Consider the following 20,073-nt stretch of genomic DNA (forward strand, 5'->3'; position numbering starts at 1 on the left):
AAGAGATCTAGATCCTATGCTTAAATGATTTTTGATAACTTGTAAAGTATAACAAAGTGTAGTTCTTTTATACGAACTTTACCAATTTAAGTTTTGATCTATGTGCATTCCCAGGCATGTTGTAGTGTCACTAGTTTGTAACTCTATGATGTTAGTGTCGCCTGTAAAATTTGCCAAGTCTGTATCTCTATTTTTTACTTCCAAAATATTGCTCTTCTGGAGAGTGATATTTTGTGTATTTCTTCTCCACACCAACGACCTACTTTCTGTGTGATAATATCAAAGAAATCAGATCAAATATCAGAATCAAATTATCGCACACAAGGCAGGTTGTTGATCCAGTCTAGTGCGGTCCCTCTAACACCATATTATCTCTACAAAAGGATTGATTGGTCCTTGGAAAGATCTGCATTCTTCCCTCTTTAGTAGACATGTTAAGTCTCTCTTATTAGCTTAAGAAATCTAACATACTGGAATATAAAGCTAACTCAAACATTTTTGAGAAGGAAGAAATCAGACTCCTAGAATTCTCCAGATGAGTTGGATCTCCTTCTTTATATATTGAAATTAGGTACTGGTCAAGATTTTTCATTTTTTCTTTATTAAATAATACATTCAAGGTTTTCGAATATATCCGATATATTACAGTAACAAAATGCTTGGAATGTTCGTTATCACATTTTCAGTCCTTTCATAGACCTCTCCAACGATCCCACGGTCCAAATAACCACCCGTCCGTCCAACCCGGAACTGCTAATTTTCTCCACTTTTCCCTTAACCCCTTGGTAAACACAAAAACAAGCGATGGGATTTTGGTGGGCAGACTCCAACGTTTTATCCTCCTGCTCGCTCCTCGCCTCCTTTTCCATTAAACGGAACTTCGATAAGGCCGATATGCCTTGCGATTCCTTTTTCTGTAACGACTTGTCCAGTTTACCCGCAAAAGTGAGCGTGTTATTGTTGGTTAAAGTGTAGGTCAAAGGTTGGCAATCGTGACCTCCGGCCACAATTGTACCGTTATCGGTCCAAATGCAGGTTAAAAACGGTAAGAATTTGGTGGGTAGTTTGATGATGGAGTTGGCGCCGAGGGTTGGGTCTGCCACGTTTATCGAAGAGTCGTGAGAAACCTAAGAAAACGTTTGTGAAAGGATTTAGAATATTTCATGTGGAAAGTCTACCTAAGATCCACCTCAACATTTACAGAAAAAGTATGAAAACTTAGCAACAAAGGCTTGATTTTGATTGCATCAAGTCCACAGACTAACATTGTTTAGGTGTGCCCATTTGAATACCTGTATGCCATGTATTGTTTTAATTTTAATTTTTCAGGCACTATTGGGCCTAAATAAATGAAAACAATAATAGAGTATTAAGAAAACATTGATCTACAAACTTTATTAAGGATTTTAAGTGATTGGGATGAAACCTTTGAAGCTATTGACCTCTAGTCTGAATAATTTGATTTTCAAGTCCAGGCATCCCAAGAATTTAAATTTCTCAGGCACTACTGGGCCTAGATAAATGAAATCAACAGTAGAGTATTAAGAAAACAGTGATCTATAAACTTTATTAAGGATTTTAAGTGATTGGGATAAAACCTTTGAAGCTATTGACCCCTAGTCCGAATAATTTGATTTTCAAGCCCAGGCATCCCAAGAATTTAAATTTCTCAGGCACTACTGGGCCTAGATAAATGAAATCAACAGTAGAGTATTAATAAAACAGTGATCTATAAACTTTATTAAGGATTGTAAGTGATTGGGATAAAACCTTTGAAGCTATTGACCCCTAGTCCGAATAATTTGATTTTCAAGCCAAGGCATCCCAAGAATTTAAATTTCTCAGGCACTACTGGGCCTAGATAAATTAAATCAACAGTAGAGTATTAAGAAAACAGTGATCTATAAACTTTATTAAGGATTTTAAGTGATTGGGATAAAACCTTTGAAGCTATTGACCCCTAGTCTGAATAATTTGATTTTCAAGCCCAGGCATCCCAAGAATTTAAATTTCTCAGGCACTACTGGGCCTAGATAAATGAAATCAACAGTAGAGTATTAAGAAAACATTGATCTATAAACTTTATTAAGGGTTTTAAGTGATTGGGATAAAACCTTTGAAGCTATTGACCCCTAGTCCGAATAATTTGACTTTCAAGCCCAGGCATCCCAAGAATTTAAATTTCTCAGGCACTACTGGGCCTAGATAAATGAAATCAACAGTAGAGTATTAAGAAAACAGTGATCTACAAACTTTATTAAGGGTTTTAAATGATTGGACTAAATCCGTTAAAGCTATTGACCCTTAGTCCAAATTATTTGATTTCCAAGCACAGGTGTCCCAAAAATGTAAATTTCTAACTACTGAAAGACTATCAGTAGCTAAATGAAATTAACACTAGACTGTTATCAGAACATTCATATACAAATTATCTTAAGCATTTAAAGTGATACAAATAAAGCATACAAAAAATGCTTCAATATTCCTTTAAAAAGACTCACCCAAGCAACTTTATTCCCATCAGGCGAAAAAGCCACACAATGAATCCATCCACCTCCCAAAGGTGAATTCACATATTCAGCCATCAATTGCCCAAAAGCCTCTTTGGAGCCCCACGCAGTTTCCTTTGCGGCCTCCTCGACATCCTTAATGTAACCAGAAAACACCCTCACACGAAAATCAGTACTTCCAGTAGCCAACAGCATATTATTAGGATGCCAATCGAGGGTGGTCACTGTTGATTTAAAACTTTTTTTGATATGCCGAGAAACCCACCAGTCATTTTCCTTTTCATAGTAAGCCACCGCCACCAGTCGAGATCCGGACCCTATGGCAAACTTATTTTCATTTGGGGACCATTTTACGCAGGTCGCGGCCCGGTTTATCCGTAACAGCACTAACGTGGGGCTCCATTGCCCGTTGGACTCTTCGGTCCATACATAAGCGTTCCTGTCTGCGGAGCATGAAACAATTTTGTTAGTTTTTGGGGCCCAATCTAAGCTTGTTACTCTGAGGTCATGTTTTTTTAGAGTGCCCGCCAGGGACCAGTTCTGCCCTCTGTTTTGGTGGATTTCAATGTCATTATTGCCAGGAGAAAAGGCAATTTCTAAAAAATTTATGTGACTCAATATTGACTAACTCGGACTTTCAAGGGTGAACTTACGACTTCTGTCCTTGTTCCATGAGTGGCAAGGGATGGGGCTCGGGCCGAAGCTAAAGCACTGACTCATCTAATAACAAGGAATTAAAAGTTTTTAAGGGGACAATGGGGCCTTTATTTCATTTACCTTTATCGAGCAATTCGCGGACTCTGGTCAGTCGACACGAATTTTTTAACTGGAATGAATTCAAGTAATTTTTATGGATGTTATGTTAATTGGGTGTGTATCGCTTAGTAAGCGTTTTATCTCGAGATTAGTCACCGGAATCATTTCCATTCTGACAGCGAATGTCTGATTTTGTTTGTTGTTATTATCAATCAGGCGACGTCATATCATAAACATAACCTGAAAATTTCTTTGACAGTCCGTTTGTTGCCAGTGGTTTGTTGTACTGCAACAAAGGTTTTTCGCTAAAAACGGGTTGTTTGATTTTATTTCTGACCTCAGGTAAGAAGCGAGTATTCATTTATATCGAAATCACGCATTATTGACTGATTATTATGTTAATTAATTTAGATTATGAATTGTTTTGCGGCACAGAAAAAAACAAAATAATTCAAAATGGCCGCCATGTGTTGACGTTAAGAAGGACCACTGTTGCCAGATCAGTTTAATATCAAATATTTTTTCTTCTTAAGGACAAAGAACCTGCTAATTTTCAAATTAATTTAGGTTGCGAAGTTAGTTAATTATTTTTGATAAAGTCTATTCTTAATTTGACTTAAAAATAAATTAGTTATGTGGCAACGCTGTTTATTTTCTTTTGACATTGGAAAAGAGCATGTTGTCAGATTTCATTTGGCCTTCTTCATTTTTACGCAGTGGTTATGACATAATTAGCACAAAAACTAATATGGCGACTTGACACTAATGACAGATTGGTACTTTAGCACAGTCCTTCTTTATTTTTATAGGTTAAAGTATACAAAAATAATGTCTTCCCGTGACAACCAAGAGGATTTATCCAATTTAATACGAGAATTCCACGCTTCCGAAAGCGAACTGTTCAAGTCAAAAACGATTTACGACCATTTCCAAAAAATAATTCTGGAGAATTTGGAAAACAATTTAAGAGATGCGGAAGAGGACGTTTCAAGCACCAGTAATGGCAGAAGTAGACAGAGCGAGGAGAAATTGTCATGCGTTTCCAAGAGCGTCGAGAAGAGGATCCATCAAATGGAGAATTATAAAAACGCATTGAAACAATCGAAGATCTCCGGTGACAAGTTGGCCTTTTTAAACGCGTTGAATCAATAAATATATTTTTTTTAAATACTGCGATTTTCATTCGTCCTTGGGATCAAAAATTCTAACCTGTGACGTAATGGCACCTACGTCCATGTACGATTTTTAAGTCAAGTAGGCCTAGGCTGTGACATCACTGGGCAGAGAGCTGACCACTCCTTTTGATGGCGGCCATTTTGCTTAAAAGATAATACATAGTTGCCAGCTTTGATCCATGGGGATTTTAGTTAAATGAATTGAATAATTCATGAGAGTAAAAATAAATTATCTTAAAGTTTTAGTATGTTTCTTCAGAAATTGCCACACTAGCAAGGAAACGAATAATGGAAATACTGAAGAACGAACTGGAAATATTTTTTTCCAAAGCTGGCAACGTCCGATTATTTCGTTGACACATTTAAATTTGGCGGCGAAACTGAACCAGACCCTTTTATGATACAAATATCGATCAAACTTGTGCCCGCTTCGTTTTCGTTGACAATTAAATTGCTTCAACCTCAAATTAAAACAAAATAATTGTCATAAAATGGACATAAGTTACGCGTACCAGAAAAAACGAAGCGAATATGGCAGGCAGTGTCTGTTTTCCGACAAGGGTCCCGACCTGATCGACAATTTCTCTTCCAACAAAAAACTGCTTAAAGAATACATATTAAGGTAAATTTTATTTAAAAAATAACTACAAAAATCACTACCATCTGTAACTGCCGCCCACGTGCCAAGTCTCGGAATGCTTGTCGGGACCGCGGATCGTTTGGCCCCATCCAGCCTCGAAATCGTGGTCTTTGCCGTGGTTTTCCACGACAACTCGCCCTTTGGTGTTTCCTTTTCCATCCCTGCTCAGATCCGGTTGCACTTCCCAGCCGGGTCTTTTAGTGGTGGGCTTATCTCCATCGGCGTATCTTCTCAATCTACTTGCACGTGGACCCTCTTGAACATCCTGGAAACCTTCTATGGGAGGATTCCCGCTTAACGGTGGTGGATGGTTTGGATATCCCATGGTAGCGTATACCATGCAGCCCAGTAAAAACAGTGTTGGATATAGGGACATTTTTTGGTTAGTCGCTCTGCTATTCTGTGCTAAGAAGTGAATAATTTCATCTTAGCGGCAACATCTTTTATACTCCGTTTTAGCGCGGGGACTTCACCGTATTATGGTAATTCACAATTCTTTATGTGTTATGCTGTATTTTACGCCGATTAAGGGGTTATCGCAATATTTAATGCTCATTGATCATAATGTACACAAACTTTATTGTTCTATATATAAGTACGTGTTTAATGACAATCTACAAATGTTTATTTATAGTTATATGGTTATTTAAAAACATGTAAATTAATTTAATCTTACTGGGTCAACAGTGTTTATCTTAAAAGTAATGTTGGCCATCCTCTGACCTTGAAAACCGTCATCTTAAGCTCCAACCAGTGACGTCATAATATATTCCGTTCGGAGCAAGTTTTGCCAAGATGTAAAATGAACCGCAGTTGAAAAGTCTTATTTTCGAGCGATTCTAATGTTATGTCTTAGCTATGGGGGCTGTCAATGTTTGACAGCTGTCAGAAATTGATATTGGCAACCCACTCTGCTATTGATATTGACAGCTCCTCTGACGTTAATGGTTGACTGATGACCAAAGACAAAAAACATTTCAATCTTCCTGGGTCAGTGTATTGGAATCTGGATTTGAACATTATAAGGAATCTTAAAATTTAGTTACGGAAGATTTAGTAGGTTATCAATGTCAATGTTTGACAGCTGTCAGGAATTGACACTGACAACCGTCTCTGGCGTTGGAGTCTGACAGATGACAAATGACAGAAGACATTTTAGTGTCAGTGGGTCAGTGTATTGGAATCTGAATTTGAATATTATAAGAATTTTGAAATTCAATCCCGTCTAATCTAAATTCTGTTTTTACGTTAGTTTAACTTTATCGTTATTTTCATTTTTAATTTAGGGCTTAAGACTATTTGAAGCAATAATGTTGTGCTTCATATGACCTTAAAACTCTCTGCGAAATCGCGAATTAGTGACGTCATATTACGCCCGTGTCGAAAGACATGTCAAATTTTTGACAGTTGCCAACCATTGACATTGGCAACCATTAGAACATTCACAAGTCTGCGGTATTTCATGTTGTATGCAAATCTATGCTTCCATGTTGTCAGAATATAATTTTTAGGTTAGATGTTAGGTTAATTGATATAATAATAAATTATAACCTCAGCTGTCAAAACTTTGAATTTTTCCACAATTTGTTTAGTTTTCTAGGGCTTTGACCAGCCTGGTTTGGTATTATGGATATCAAAAAAAAAAATGTTAATCTGTCATGACCGTTGCCACACTACGAGGTTTTACCGTAAATTTCCAGATTTTTAAAAACTATAACCATGTATAATCTATTTCACCTTTTAATACAATTAAATGCAATTAATTATTTTATTACTCATAATGAAAAAAAGAAAAGGATAAAAAACGAGAAATTCTTAGAACCGTTTCTTTGTTGATCGATCATTCGCCTTATCAGACCAGACGCGGCGTGAGCGTTAAACCCCGCCGTCCCAAGAAAGTGTGAAGTACCGAACTGTAAAGTACCGAAAGCAACATATTTAAGACGAGCGTTTAGTAATGAGGTTAAGTAGTAACATTACAACCTTCGAGAAACTCGAATAGATCTCCAGTATTTACGAGTATATAGTGTAGGTGTTTTAAGCATTCAAGGTATGTACTATAGACGTCTTTTTTTAACAAAACAATTACTTTTTTTTGAATAATTAAGAGGGTTCCACATGTCCTCGTAGGTGGCGCTGTCTGTCATTTCGACGACATATGACACGTGTCAAACGTGTGGGGTGACATGAAGCATAATACTTGCCCTTAATTTAATCATTTACTAACCCTAAAATCTCTTCCAGATGTTCTTCCCTCTCATTTTCTTAAGCGTCTTCCTGTGTACTTACACCATGGCCTTCCCGGAGCCCGTTTACCATCCAGGCGACTTTAAATTGATCAAACCCACCTACAAACCGCAGCAACTACCAATCCTCATCCATCCCACCTATAATCCCAAATATCCAACGAAGTACATCCGATTGAGACGTCACGCGGACGGAAACGATCCTACCACCAAAAGACCCGGCTGGGAAGTGCAACCGGATCTGAGCAGGGATGGAAAAGGAAACACCAAAGGGCGCGTTGTCCTGGAAAACCACGGAAAAGACCACGATTTCGAGGCTGGATGGGGCCAAACGATCCGCGGTCCCGACAAGCATTCTGAGACTTGGCACGTGGGCGGTAGTTACCGGTGGTAGTAGTGTCATAATTATTTCGTTTTTTTTTTTAAATAAAAAGTTTTTAAAGAAAAGGCATTTCATTCACAATCCTTTATATAGAGCGACACACTTTGGTAACCCGAAAGTGCACATGCGCATAAATACATAAACAGTATGACGTAATCAATTGTGGTTGACAAGTGACAGTTGAGTTCACATTTGAATTCAACTTATATTAATTTTCTGTGACGTTCCAAATTTTAATTATAGCTATTTATTAGCAAATGCCTGAGAGCGATTTTGTATTTTTTTTGTTTGTTTATAATATGTGACCCTTTGACTGCTTTGACCCGCTTGAAAAGGTTTATCGACCATGTCTGACATTTGCGGTTGACGGATGTCAAAATCTTAGGCACAGGGCTGGGATTCTAAAATCACGACTCGATCTCGATACGATCACGACTTCGAATTCGATCGCGACTCAGTCGTGACGACAAGGGTGATTCTAAATTTCAATTGTCGGCTAAACTCGTTTTATTCGATTTGATTTAGGTTTATTGGTATATATTTGTTATTTTCCCTAATATTTGACAGATGGAAGCGTCAATTGTCTTTTCTTTTGATAAACACTAAGAATTTTTATTTATTTTGTTAATTTTTTTCGCCTTCGTGTTTTTTTATTTAAATATATGCCTATATTATTTCTTTAAAATAAAAAATTGTTATTTAAAACCATCACTATCCATTGGAAAATAATTCATAAATTCCATAAATTCATAATTGAATTCATGGAAAATCAGAAAAACTTGTTGTGTTCATCCACTTTTGGTGTGTTTAAACGTTTTAATATGGCAACATGTGTGCAATCAATAGGACTTAGAACACCAGGGAAATTGGATCTCTCTATAAATGTTAATTTAATCATTTCTTTAATCTCTTATATTTGAAAAATTAATTAATCGGTCAGCAAGGTGTCAATAATTTCAGTAATTTTATGGATCTAATGACTTGCAGTAGTTTCGCTTATTTCAAATTTAAAATCTTGTCAAATGCTTCTTTGGTAACAATATGTGGCATAAAATCTTGATATATGTACTAAAACTGCCCATTCAATGGTAACTCTATTTCCTCTGCCTCTATTATTAACAGAAAGTTGTGGAAAATAGGGTCGAATTAAATCTATTAGTTGTTGTGTTTAAGAAAGCTTCTTGATATACTAATGAAAACCTGGTATCTATCATAGATAATATATGTTATATCCGATTTTCCCACAACAAATGTCACCTTCACAAAGTCACCCAGTCCTTGGTTCTCACCGGATCAAATAACACTTATCTAAACCAGATAAGTCACTTCCCAGACGCCGGATCAGCAGACACCCACACACACGGTCAACCAAGATGCCTGTTCCCACTGAATCGGCATATTTTACGTATAAATAGGATCACAAAAACTATTGTATAAGATTTTATTAGATTAGACTCTTTAAGTTAAGTCATGATACTGTAATTTTTGATTTTATATAATAAAAATATTTTTTAAAAAGTTAATTTTAAAATCAGTGATATAACAATTGGCGCAGTCGGTAGGATCTGACAACGTTGCTAGAACACGAGCATTCTAACTAGTAACGGTGGATCCCTATCCTTTAACAGAAAAAGAACCATAAAAGAATCCCGAAGTCATAATTCTTCACGTCCTGACGTCCTCACTCACGGCGAACTACGGAAGGAACACCTGGTGAAGCCCCTGGTAGTTAAATCGGCGTAGAGAACAAGACGATCAACTAGATGATTTCCTTACTGTAAGTACAATATTGAATCATCACGTGTTTATATTTTATTGTTTTATAATTTTATTGATTTGAATATTTAATCAAAGTTAGTCAAACTGCACGACTATTTAATATTTATGATTTGATTATTCTGTTAATCAGAAAAAGAGAAACTAAACTTCAATAAAAGAAGTATTTAAAAATTTTAAATAACAATACATTTATCTGTAATAACAAATAATTACTTTTTCAATTATTTTTAAGTTAAAATATTTACAAATTGCTTGTAGTTTTATTTTATTTACTATCGATTTATTGATCACCATGACAGACAACGATAATAATGTTGCGAATAATGCTGCAGAAATAGAACCATATAAACTATCAGAAATTTTCTCAATAATTCCTGAGTTTGAAGGAGATCAAATTTTTCTTCAAACATTTCTTAATGCTTGCGATTGTGCTTATAACATGTCCACCAGAAATCAGAAACATCTATTAGTAATTCATATCAAAAATAAATTACGCGGAAGAGCAGCACAGCTAATAAGCTCTAGAAACCCTTTATCATACTCAGAAATAAAGCATCTACTTAACTCTCATTTTGGTGATAATAGAGACCTATCCTCACTCATTCAGGACTTGCAACGCGTTAAACAAATAACAAACGAATCTCCTTTAACATTCCTAAATCGTGTTCAGACCTTAAATGCAAAAATGCATGCAAATATTCAGAAATCTAATTTGTCAACTGACGAAAAACAAGCACAAATAACCCTAATCGAATCAATGGCACTCAGTACCTTACTAACAGGATTAGAACCCAGAATTGGTCATATCATTCGAGCAAGTAACCCAAGAGATCTTTTAGAAGCCCAGGTTCGCATAAGACGTGAACTTCAACTGTCTTACTTTGAAAATCAAAAAGCTGTTAAACCGAACCCTCCTAAACCAATTTCTAATCAACCAATAAACAAAAGACCCAATCTTCAACCACCCAAATGTCATTCATGTGGCCGTATTGGTCATTATGCTAATGAATGTCGCTCACAACAACGACCAAATTATTTTCAAAATGGCAACAACAACAATTTCCAAAGACCCCTCTTTAATAACAATCAGCCTAATCCTATTCAACAAAATAGACCCAATGAACAAAGACCCCACTTTTCATCTTCTAACCCACAACCAAATAATTTTCAATCACGTCCTTCAGTAATACAAAGAAATCCAAATTTAAATCCCGACAAGTTTAGAGCCCATTTTGTCAATCATGATCCTAACTATGAAAATAGCTACCCTAATAACTATTATCAATCACACGATAGATATGATTTTCCCTCAGAATTCAACCAATACGATCAATCAGCAGATCAGATCGATATCCAAAATTATCAGGATTTTCTATCCCTATCCAATCAAAACCACCCACCAGACCTTACGTCCAATATGACCCACGAATCAGAAAACCAGTCAGAAATGACAGAAATCCAAGACCAAATTCAAACATTGAATCTAGACGATTTCGACCCGTCACTGAATTTCCCGGAACAGAATTTTATGTAAACCCCCTTTTAACAGTCAATCCTAAAAACTTATACTACATTACAGACGCGACAAATACCTTAAAACTATTAATCGATACAGGTGCAGGTATTTCAATATTTAAAGAAAATGCCGTGAAAAATTTTAAACAACGTTTTCCCGAAAAAGTTTCTATCCAAGGTATTACCGCTGAAAAACTTCTTATTACAGAATCGACCCTTGTACCCTTTAAAGTCGGAGACCCACATAAAGTCTATATATACAATTTAGATATTGATTTTGACGGAATCTTAGGTCTTGATTTTTTGGAACATTATAAATGCACTATTGATTTAAACAACAAACAATTAATAACTTATTTTAAAACCGTGCCACTTTACAAAATTGAGAAATCTACAGATTTTAAAGAAGAGAGTTCTTCCTCTAAAAGAAATTATCCAAATAAAATTAATATTCCAGCCAGAACAGAACAAATATTCAAACTTAAATGCAATCTCTCAAATACAGACGCTATTTTATCTAGACAAGAAATCGAAAAAGTCCACATCCCTAATGCTTTAGTTCACATAAATACAAATGGTGAATTTTTTACGTCAATAGTCAATGCTAATGCTATCCCTAAAAGTATAGAATTTTCCGATATTCAAATTGAACCTTTTGTTTCACATACCCTACTAAATTACAATACTTCTGAAATTCAATCCAATTCTTCCAGCAATCGAATTAAGAATATCAAAAACCAACTTCGCACAGAACATCTAAACGAAGAAGAAACTGAACTTATTACTAATCTTTGTCTTGAATACGAAGACATATTTTATCTCGAAGGCGATATACTTTCTTTCACTAATGAAATCAAACATCAAATTGAAACAAATAATGCCAGGCCCATTTTCACTAAGTCCTATAGATACCCTCACGTCCATAAAGAGGAAGTAAAATCTCAAGTAAGCAAAATGTTAGATCAAGGCATTATCAGGCCCTCTATTTCCCCATGGTCCTCCCCAGTTTGGGTTGTGCCCAAAAAAATGGATTCTTCTGGAAAACAGAAGTGGAGAGTAGTCATCGACTACAGAAAACTTAATGAAACTACCGTGGAAGATAAATACCCACTACCCAACATCTCTGATTTACTTGATCAACTTGGAAAGTGTCATTATTTCACTACACTTGACCTCGCATCTGGTTTTCACCAGATAGAAATCGACCCCAAAGACATTCCGAAAACAGCATTTTCTGTTGAAAACGGTCATTATGAGTTCATCAGAATGCCGTTTGGTCTTAAAAATGCCCCGTCCACCTTCCAACGCGTCATGGACAATATCCTCCTTGGCATTTTAAATGAACGCTGTCTTGTCTATATGGACGATATAATCGTTTACTCATCCACAATTCATGATCACATTAACCGACTAACCGATGTTTTCAAACGCCTAAGGAAATCCAACCTTAAAATTCAACCAGACAAGTGTGAGTTCCTTAGAAAAGAAGTAGCTTACCTTGGCCATTTGATAACACAAGAAGGAGTAAAACCAAATCCCGAAAAAATTAAATGCATAAAAAATTTTCCAACATTAAAATCTCCGAAAGATATTAAGTCCTTCCTTGGTCTTACTGGCTATTATCGACGGTTTATCCCAAATTTCGCCAAAATTTCTAAACCATTAACAAGATTACTCCAAAAGGATGTACCTTTTGACTTTGATGCAGATTGCAGACATGCTTTCGACGAGCTCAAAAATGCGTTAATTTCAGACCCAATTTTAATATATCCAAATTTCGATGAACCATTCCTTCTAACCACTGATGCGAGTGCATATGCAATAGGCGCTGTCCTATCTCAAGGCCCCGTTGGCAAAGATTTACCCATTGCCTTTGCGTCAAGAACACTATGCAGTGCTGAAACAAAATATTCCACCATTGAAAGGGAACTCCTTGCAATTGTGTGGGCAGTAAAGCAATTTCGTCCATACTTATATGGAAGAAAATTTACTCTAGTCACTGACCATCGCCCTCTCACGTGGCTCTTTTCAATTAAAGACCCCGGAAGCAGATTAGCACGCTGGCGTTTAAAGTTAGAAGAATATAACTACAAAATTATTCATAAACCTGGAAAAGTAAACAAAAACGCGGACGCCCTTTCTAGAATTAAAATTAATCATTTTCAAGATTGCTCAAATTTTCAAAAGAAGATTTCAATTTTCGCTTCAAACGAAGACGATTCTGACTCAACCCTAAGTGCTGATGAAAAATCAGATGAAGTAATAGTAGACGATAAAAAAATAACTGAAGAATATAATAATTTTGCCCATTTATACGAAACAACATCTTTAATTGACTACTCTAAAGTCGAAATTTCAAATGAACAACTTTTAGAAAATACTCATAAAAGAATAGTCACCTTTTTTTGGCAAAACAAACTAGAAGATCTTCATCATAAAATATTAGATGATATCTTTGAAGAAGACGCTAACTTTGGAGCAAACCAAATTAATATATTTTCTAGCAGATCTGTCAAAAATCGAAATTATTTAATAATTCCCCTTCCTTTCGATCCTGAAATGGTAGTTCAGCATTTGTTTTACGTGATTTATACGGGACAAAATAAATTTGATATGTCAATCACTTATTACGTCGAAAACCGTCTTGAATTACCTATTTTAGAAATTTTATCTTACGTTTTCGCCGACAAAGACATTAAAATCAAAATTTGCCAAAATCTCATTAAAACTCCCGACGCTGACGAAATTCCCCAAATTCTAGATCATTACCATCGCGGTAAAACTAACTTACACCGTGGCATTAATGAAACGACACGTCGAATAAAAGAAAAATACAATTGGCCAGGTCTTTCAAAAGACGTTGAAAATCTTATAAAATCATGCGAAACCTGTCAAAAAGTTAAAGCCTGTAGGAAAAACCTAAACAACCCTCTTGTAATAACCGAAACTCCTAAAACACCATTTGAACGTATTAATCTCGATATTTATGAATACCCAACTAGAAATTATGCACTGACCATAAGAGATGAACTCACTAAATTTACGCAGGCATACCCTTTAAGTGACAAAACTGCCAAAACAGTAATCAACACCCTTCTATTATTCTTTCAACATTATGGCACTCCCTTAAGGATCCATGCAGATTATGGCCGTGAATTTGACAATATCCTTATGAAAGATCTTTGCGAACTCTATGAGATAAAACTAACATTTTCTAGTGTAAGCCACCCTCAATCCAATGGCTCAATCGAAAGATTCCATGCAACTTTAGGAGAAATGATTCGGGCTAATCAAGCCGAAAATCCAAACGATCACCCTTTCAACATATTACCATATGCTGTTATTTGTTATAACAACACAAAAAATAAAACACACGGATTCACACCATATGAGCTTATTTTTGGGCATACGTCCTCCAGACCTCCTGAAACCATCTATAACGAAAAAGCTTTAATATCTAAATATGTACGAGACTTAAGCAATCGAATGCAATACTTCTATAAAGTTGCACGATCTAAAACTGATAGAAAAAAAGAAAAAGCTAAGGAACGTTTTGATCAACATCTTTCCCAAAACCCTCCAAACTATCAAGTAGGTAATAAAGTATATATTAAAGAATCTCAAATTGCAAATAAAGCAGCGAATAAGTTTAACGGACCCTTTGAAATTCTCGAAATTCTTAAAAACTCAGCAATTGTATTAAATCCCCAAACAAATCAAAAATCAAAAATAAATTTTGATAGAATGAAACCCTATCATGAGTAAATTCTCTTTCAGATTCTTCGGACTGTTTCCAGTCATCCTTTGCCAATATTCCATAACACCGATCAACAATACCATTGGAATCTTCTTTCACGAAGAATCAAAATTAAAAATTTCTAATAACAAATGGACCCTTCTTGTTTATAAAGATTTAGAACTAATAAAAAATACAATAGAAAATAATGATAAAATACTAAACAACCTGTTAAACACCCTCGATGAAGACGTACCTCGAATGTTAGCTTTTAAGACGGAAGTCCAAACTCACGTTAGTCTCCTTAGACAAATATCAAACTCCATAAATCAAAAATACTCAGACATTATGGTTGACACACGCAAATACATTTTTAGAGAAAAACGTGGATTAATAAACGGTATGGGATCAATTTGGAAATCCATAACTGGAAATCTAGATGCCTCAGACGGTGAATATTTTAATGAATGGATAGACAAACTAGCACGTGACGAACATGAACTAGAGAACCTCTTAAAAAATCAAATTTCCGTAACAACCTCAGTAATAAAGAACTTTAACGCCACCATCCAAAAACTTCAAGTTGACGAGGAAACATTTAATAAAGATATAGAGGAAATTAGGAATTCAATAATGGATATTTCTGATCAGCTTAAATACTACTCATCCCAAATCGCAATTTTAAACATTTGTGAATCATTAATGGAGAGTTATTCATTTATTGAAAACTATCTTAATGATGTCATAAATGCAATAACTTTCGCAAGATTAAAAATACTACATAGTTCAATCATCACCCCGCAAGACTTAATTGAGTCCTTAAAGCACATATCACAATCATTACAAACCAATAACCTTCCATTACCAATCTACACTTCTAGTGTGGCTCAATATCTCGATATAATAGAACTACAAGCATACCAAATAGATTCTAGAATAATTTTTGTTCTCAACATACCACTGGTAGATCCTGAAAAATATACTTTGTTTAATTTGTATCCAATTCCAATATTGGATAGTCGAACAGGTCTTCATCATATTTTAACTACATCATATAAACACATTGCGCGAAATGATGATTCACTGTTGTATGTAACAATCCGGAACCTAGCAACATGTAAATCTCTTGGAGGAAGAACAAAACTATGTTCCAGTATTCTTCCATATCCAATAGACACAGACGCCATCTGTGAAGCCCAACTCCTCAGACAACTAAGTAATCTACCCAGGACATGCCAGACTTCCATAATACTTGCAAAAGATTACAACATCCAAGAAATTAGCCAAAACTTATGGCTAATAGCCGTTGCCGACCCTCTTCCCATAACAATCAAATGTGGTACCAGAGATATCGTCACGAAAATCACTAACAACAATACACTCTTGAAACTCCAACCTGAATGTAATGCATTTGTTGGCAGCACGAGAATCCACGCCCAAAAACAGATTGACACACATGACAACATCACTTATAGCAGTCATCCAGTTATTATACCCTATAGCTGCTGTGACCACATACCAGAAAAAATACATTTGCCCGATTTGAAACCACTTAAACTGAATAAATTGAACGTAGAGGACCTCAACATAGCACAACATAAGCTAAACCAATATTCTGACGAACTAGACCGGCTCATAAAGCAACCTTTTGTTAACAAACACATAAGCTGGTTTACTATTGTAACAATAATCTTGATTGTAGTATTGCTCATCCTCTACATCACCTGTAAATGCAAAAAACGAAGAAATCTCAAAATAGGAATCGCCACTTCAAGCGATGACTATCCTCCTTCACCACCTAAGCATCCAGGCAATACTTTTACCAGACAATGGAGGAAGATCCTCCCCAGAAGAAGACCAAGCATCCATATTGGAGATCTCGTAGAAGAGGGAGAAGAACTAGAGCTCAACCCGAACAAACAGATGTGTTAAAAAGTTGCTGTCACCCATCAACTTTTTTCTTAATGGGGGAGCTGTTATATCCGATTTTCCCACAACAAATGTCACCTTCACAAAGTCACCCAGTCCTTGGTTCTCACCGGATCAAATAACACTTATCTAAACCAGATAAGTCACTTCCCAGACGCCGGATCAGCAGACACCCACACACACGGTCAACCAAGATGCCTGTTCCCACTGAATCGGCATATTTTACGTATAAATAGGATCACAAAAACTATTGTATAAGATTTTATTAGATTAGACTCTTTAAGTTAAGTCATGATACTGTAATTTTTGATTTTATATAATAAAAATATTTTTTAAAAAGTTAATTTTAAAATCAGTGATATAACATATATATAATAACTAAAAATGCCTGGTATGACTATTGGTAAACAATAAATGAAACAAATACGTTTAAAAAAGGATGCTGTTACATTATGCACGTATTAAAAAAGGAAGAAGCTATATCGTCTGGTGTATACGATATACCCAAGCGTGTCGTCGACAAATCGTTAAAAACTAGGCAATCCGCAAGACACTCACGACTGAACATTTTATTTAGAATCAGTCATATCGAGTAATCGTGTCGAGTCGTGATTTTAGAATCCCAGCCCTGGTATATACTATACTTATGACGTCACAGTTTCATATCAACCTCATAGAGACCCAGTGAATCGATCTACGCTATGCGCCCCAGTACAAGCAGAACACTCATTGAACACCATGAGGGCGGAGTTCACCAACAGCTCAATGAACCACGTGGAGGGCGGTTGGCCAAAAGACGTCAATACCGCCGACGAGGAACAAACCAAACGCTACCGAAGAAAAATCGAAAAGGACGAGGGATTCAACCATACCATGATGCAACTGTTTAAGGTTCAATTCTGGTCAATATAAATAAATCGTTAGTGGTAACACTCCCCTGTCTGTCTAGAGCATGGAAAACTGTATTCAACAAAACAACGCCATAAACATTTACCAGCAATACTTTTCCGACGTGGAACCCACGCCGCTGGTCGAAAGAAGTTCCGCGAGAACCGTGAACGTTTACCAGGACCAAAGCAGTCCGACCAGACCGGTTAACTGGGTTTCCTGGTCACCGGACAACCAGACCAAACTGGCCATCACCCATTGTAACTTGAAATTCCAGAGTGTCGTCCCTAAGGAGACTACTTTCAGTTATATTTGGGAAGTCGGTAAAATACATGAGTAGTTGAACCAGTGACGTCAGTACTTGAAAGAGATTCTCGTATGTTTTAGAAAACCCTAACAGGCCCCTGCTCACTTTAAAACCGGAGTACTCTTGCGTGTGTTTGGAGTACAACCAGAAAGACCCGCACTCGCTAGTGAGCGGACAGTTGAACGGGCAAGTGGCCGTGTGGGACACCAGAAAGGGCTACGAACCGGTCGAATTGAGTTTGATCGAAAACAGCTTTCGGGATCCGGTACACGCGGTGCTCTGGATCAATTCGAAGAGCGGAACTGAGTTCTTTAGCTGTTCTACCGACGGACAAGTTAAATGGTATGAATCAAACGTGTGGGGTGGCGTTAATACAATTATCAAATTGCCATTGCAGGTGGGATACGAGGAAACTAACCGATCCCATCGACACCTTAATTCTGGACTACGCCAAGGACGAGGAGCAACATTTAGCGAACGCCTTGGGAGCCTCCTGTCTGGAATACGAGACGACTATTCCCACTCGGTTTATGGTCGGAACGGAAGAGGGCGTTGTCATATCTTGCAACCGAAAAGTATGTAACAATAGCGGCTCATTTGTATTAAATTAATAATACTTGCTTGGCAGGGGAAGACCGCGATGGAAAAGATGTCGGCCCGGTTCAAGGCCCATATGGGACCGGTGGTGGCCCTCCAACGTAATCCGGCTTTCGTAAAAAATTTCCTCACCATCGGCGACTGGTCGGCCAAAATCTGGTCCGAGGATTGCAGGGAAAGTTCGATCATATGGACTGGATACCATAAAGCGATGCTCACTAGTGGAGCCTGGAGTCCCACCAGGTACTCCTTTTCGCTCTTATCAATCTTAGTTTAACTCACTCGTAAAATATAACGCACGTTTTAGGTTATCCGTATTTTTCACTACAAGAACGGACGGCATCGTAGACGTATGGGACGTGTTGCAACAACAGAAACAAGCCTCCCTGAGCGTGAAAGTGTGTGACGAAAAACTGAGATGCATAAGGACCCACGACATGGGACGATTGGTCGCTGTGGGCAACCAAAAGGGCACCACGTATCTGGTGGAGTTCAGCGAAAACTTGTCCGTATCGAACAAGAACGACAAGATGCTCCTTACGGCGGTAAGAGTGCATAGTAGTCTCTAAGCGAACCCCGGGTTGACCCTCGTGTTTCAGATGTTCGAGCGCGAAAGTAAACGGGAGAAAATATTGGAGGCACGTAATCGGGAACTGCGACTCAAAATGAAAACGAAACAGCCTCAACAGGGCGACGCCATAGACGAGGAATCGATCGGGGAGAACTTGGAGTCGATTTCTGATCACATTTTTGCGGATAATAGCGTCAAACAGGCGGAGGCCGATTTTTATGAAATATTTGAGAAAGGTATGATGTGCGTAGTCGTGCACTTTTGAGTATAATCTTCTTACTTATGAATTTTTTAACAAACCAAAGCTCATGTGGCGCCACCGTCGTTTGTTTTATATTATATAGATCAAAGTGTGTCGTGACGTCACATCACTCTCATTTGTTGACGATTTTATAATGAAATCTTTATAGAAAAACGTGCTGCTGCACCGCCTCCGGAGGCCGAAGAAAAGGAGGTTGCACCTGCCACGTCGGAGGTGCAAGATGTGGAGACTACTACCGAATCACCTCCACCACCGGAACCCCCAAAGGAGAAGCCTACTAAAGGGAAGAAAAAGGGCAAATAAGGAGTTTTTGCTTATTAATTATGATAAAAGGGTTTTATTGTGGTTGTTGTAAGAAATATTACGTTATTGTTTAGTAAATTTTTTTTTTGCAAAGGTCAAAAGAAATTTTGACGGTCACTGGAAAATTAATTCAATAAAAGCTCAAACAGTTAAAGTAACCGAAATCATAGTGGACCCCTGGGATAACTTGAGTTGTTTTTCCCCATTGATTAAAACAACAATATGTATAAACTGTTTTTTAGTATTTTATTGGTTTAAAAAAAAACATAAAAAATAATGAGTATTTCAACAGAAAAAAAACGTGCAAATATAAATCATTTTTTGGAGCTGGGTTTCCTTAGTACCGACCTCCTAGACTTGGCCTCCAACTTCCTCTTCAAAATGGTCTTCAATAAACTGTAGAGCGCCTCCGGATTGACCCCCATGTTCAACAGTTGCACGAAGCTCCTAAAACATTTTGACGGTCACCGGAAACTC

The 20,073-nt window shown here is 36.9% G+C and overlaps 4 protein-coding genes and 1 long non-coding RNA gene across 5 annotated transcripts; 3 read left to right on the plus strand and 2 right to left on the minus strand.

Moving 5' to 3' along the window:
• Nucleotides 1–580: 580 nt before the first annotated feature.
• Nucleotides 581–3,433, minus strand: LOC126742744 (actin-related protein 2/3 complex subunit 1A-A-like). The gene is made up of 4 exons (XM_050449533.1): nt 3,288–3,433; nt 3,164–3,230; nt 2,502–3,106; nt 581–1,127 (listed from the first exon to the last, which is right to left on the minus strand). Exons 2-4 carry the CDS (start codon nt 3,228–3,230, stop codon nt 675–677), a joined length of 1,125 nt encoding a protein of 374 aa, XP_050305490.1. The 5' UTR covers nt 3,288–3,433; the 3' UTR covers nt 581–674.
• A 34-nt stretch (nt 3,434–3,467) lies between these two features.
• On the plus strand, nt 3,468–4,434 carry LOC126742761 (uncharacterized). Its single transcript, XR_007662710.1, has 2 exons — nt 3,468–3,608; nt 4,076–4,434. It is a non-coding gene; the product is annotated as an uncharacterized LOC126742761 (long non-coding RNA).
• Nucleotides 4,435–4,896: 462 nt separating this feature from the next.
• Nucleotides 4,897–19,832, plus strand: LOC126742730 (dynein intermediate chain 3, ciliary). Its single transcript, XM_050449513.1, has 9 exons — nt 4,897–5,063; nt 17,346–17,559; nt 17,618–17,879; nt 17,944–18,205; nt 18,261–18,438; nt 18,492–18,703; nt 18,768–19,005; nt 19,060–19,267; nt 19,442–19,832. The coding sequence occupies exons 1-9, from the start codon at nt 4,933–4,935 to the stop codon at nt 19,594–19,596; spliced, it is 1,860 nt and encodes a 619-aa protein (XP_050305470.1). The 5' UTR covers nt 4,897–4,932; the 3' UTR covers nt 19,597–19,832.
• Nucleotides 5,053–5,517, minus strand: LOC126742759 (coleoptericin-like). Its single transcript, XM_050449551.1, has one exon. The coding sequence runs from the start codon at nt 5,455–5,457 to the stop codon at nt 5,098–5,100; it is 360 nt and encodes a 119-aa protein (XP_050305508.1). The 5' UTR covers nt 5,458–5,517; the 3' UTR covers nt 5,053–5,097.
• On the plus strand, nt 6,956–7,774 carry LOC126742758 (acaloleptin A-like). The gene is made up of 2 exons (XM_050449550.1): nt 6,956–7,131; nt 7,326–7,774. Exon 2 carries the CDS (start codon nt 7,326–7,328, stop codon nt 7,719–7,721), a length of 396 nt encoding a protein of 131 aa, XP_050305507.1. The 5' UTR covers nt 6,956–7,131; the 3' UTR covers nt 7,722–7,774.
• Nucleotides 19,833–20,073: the final 241 nt, after the last annotated feature.

The sequence above is a fragment of the Anthonomus grandis genome, chromosome 12, assembly GCF_022605725.1.
Source record: "Anthonomus grandis grandis chromosome 12, icAntGran1.3, whole genome shotgun sequence".
Lineage (NCBI taxonomy): Eukaryota > Metazoa > Arthropoda > Insecta > Coleoptera > Curculionidae > Anthonomus > Anthonomus grandis.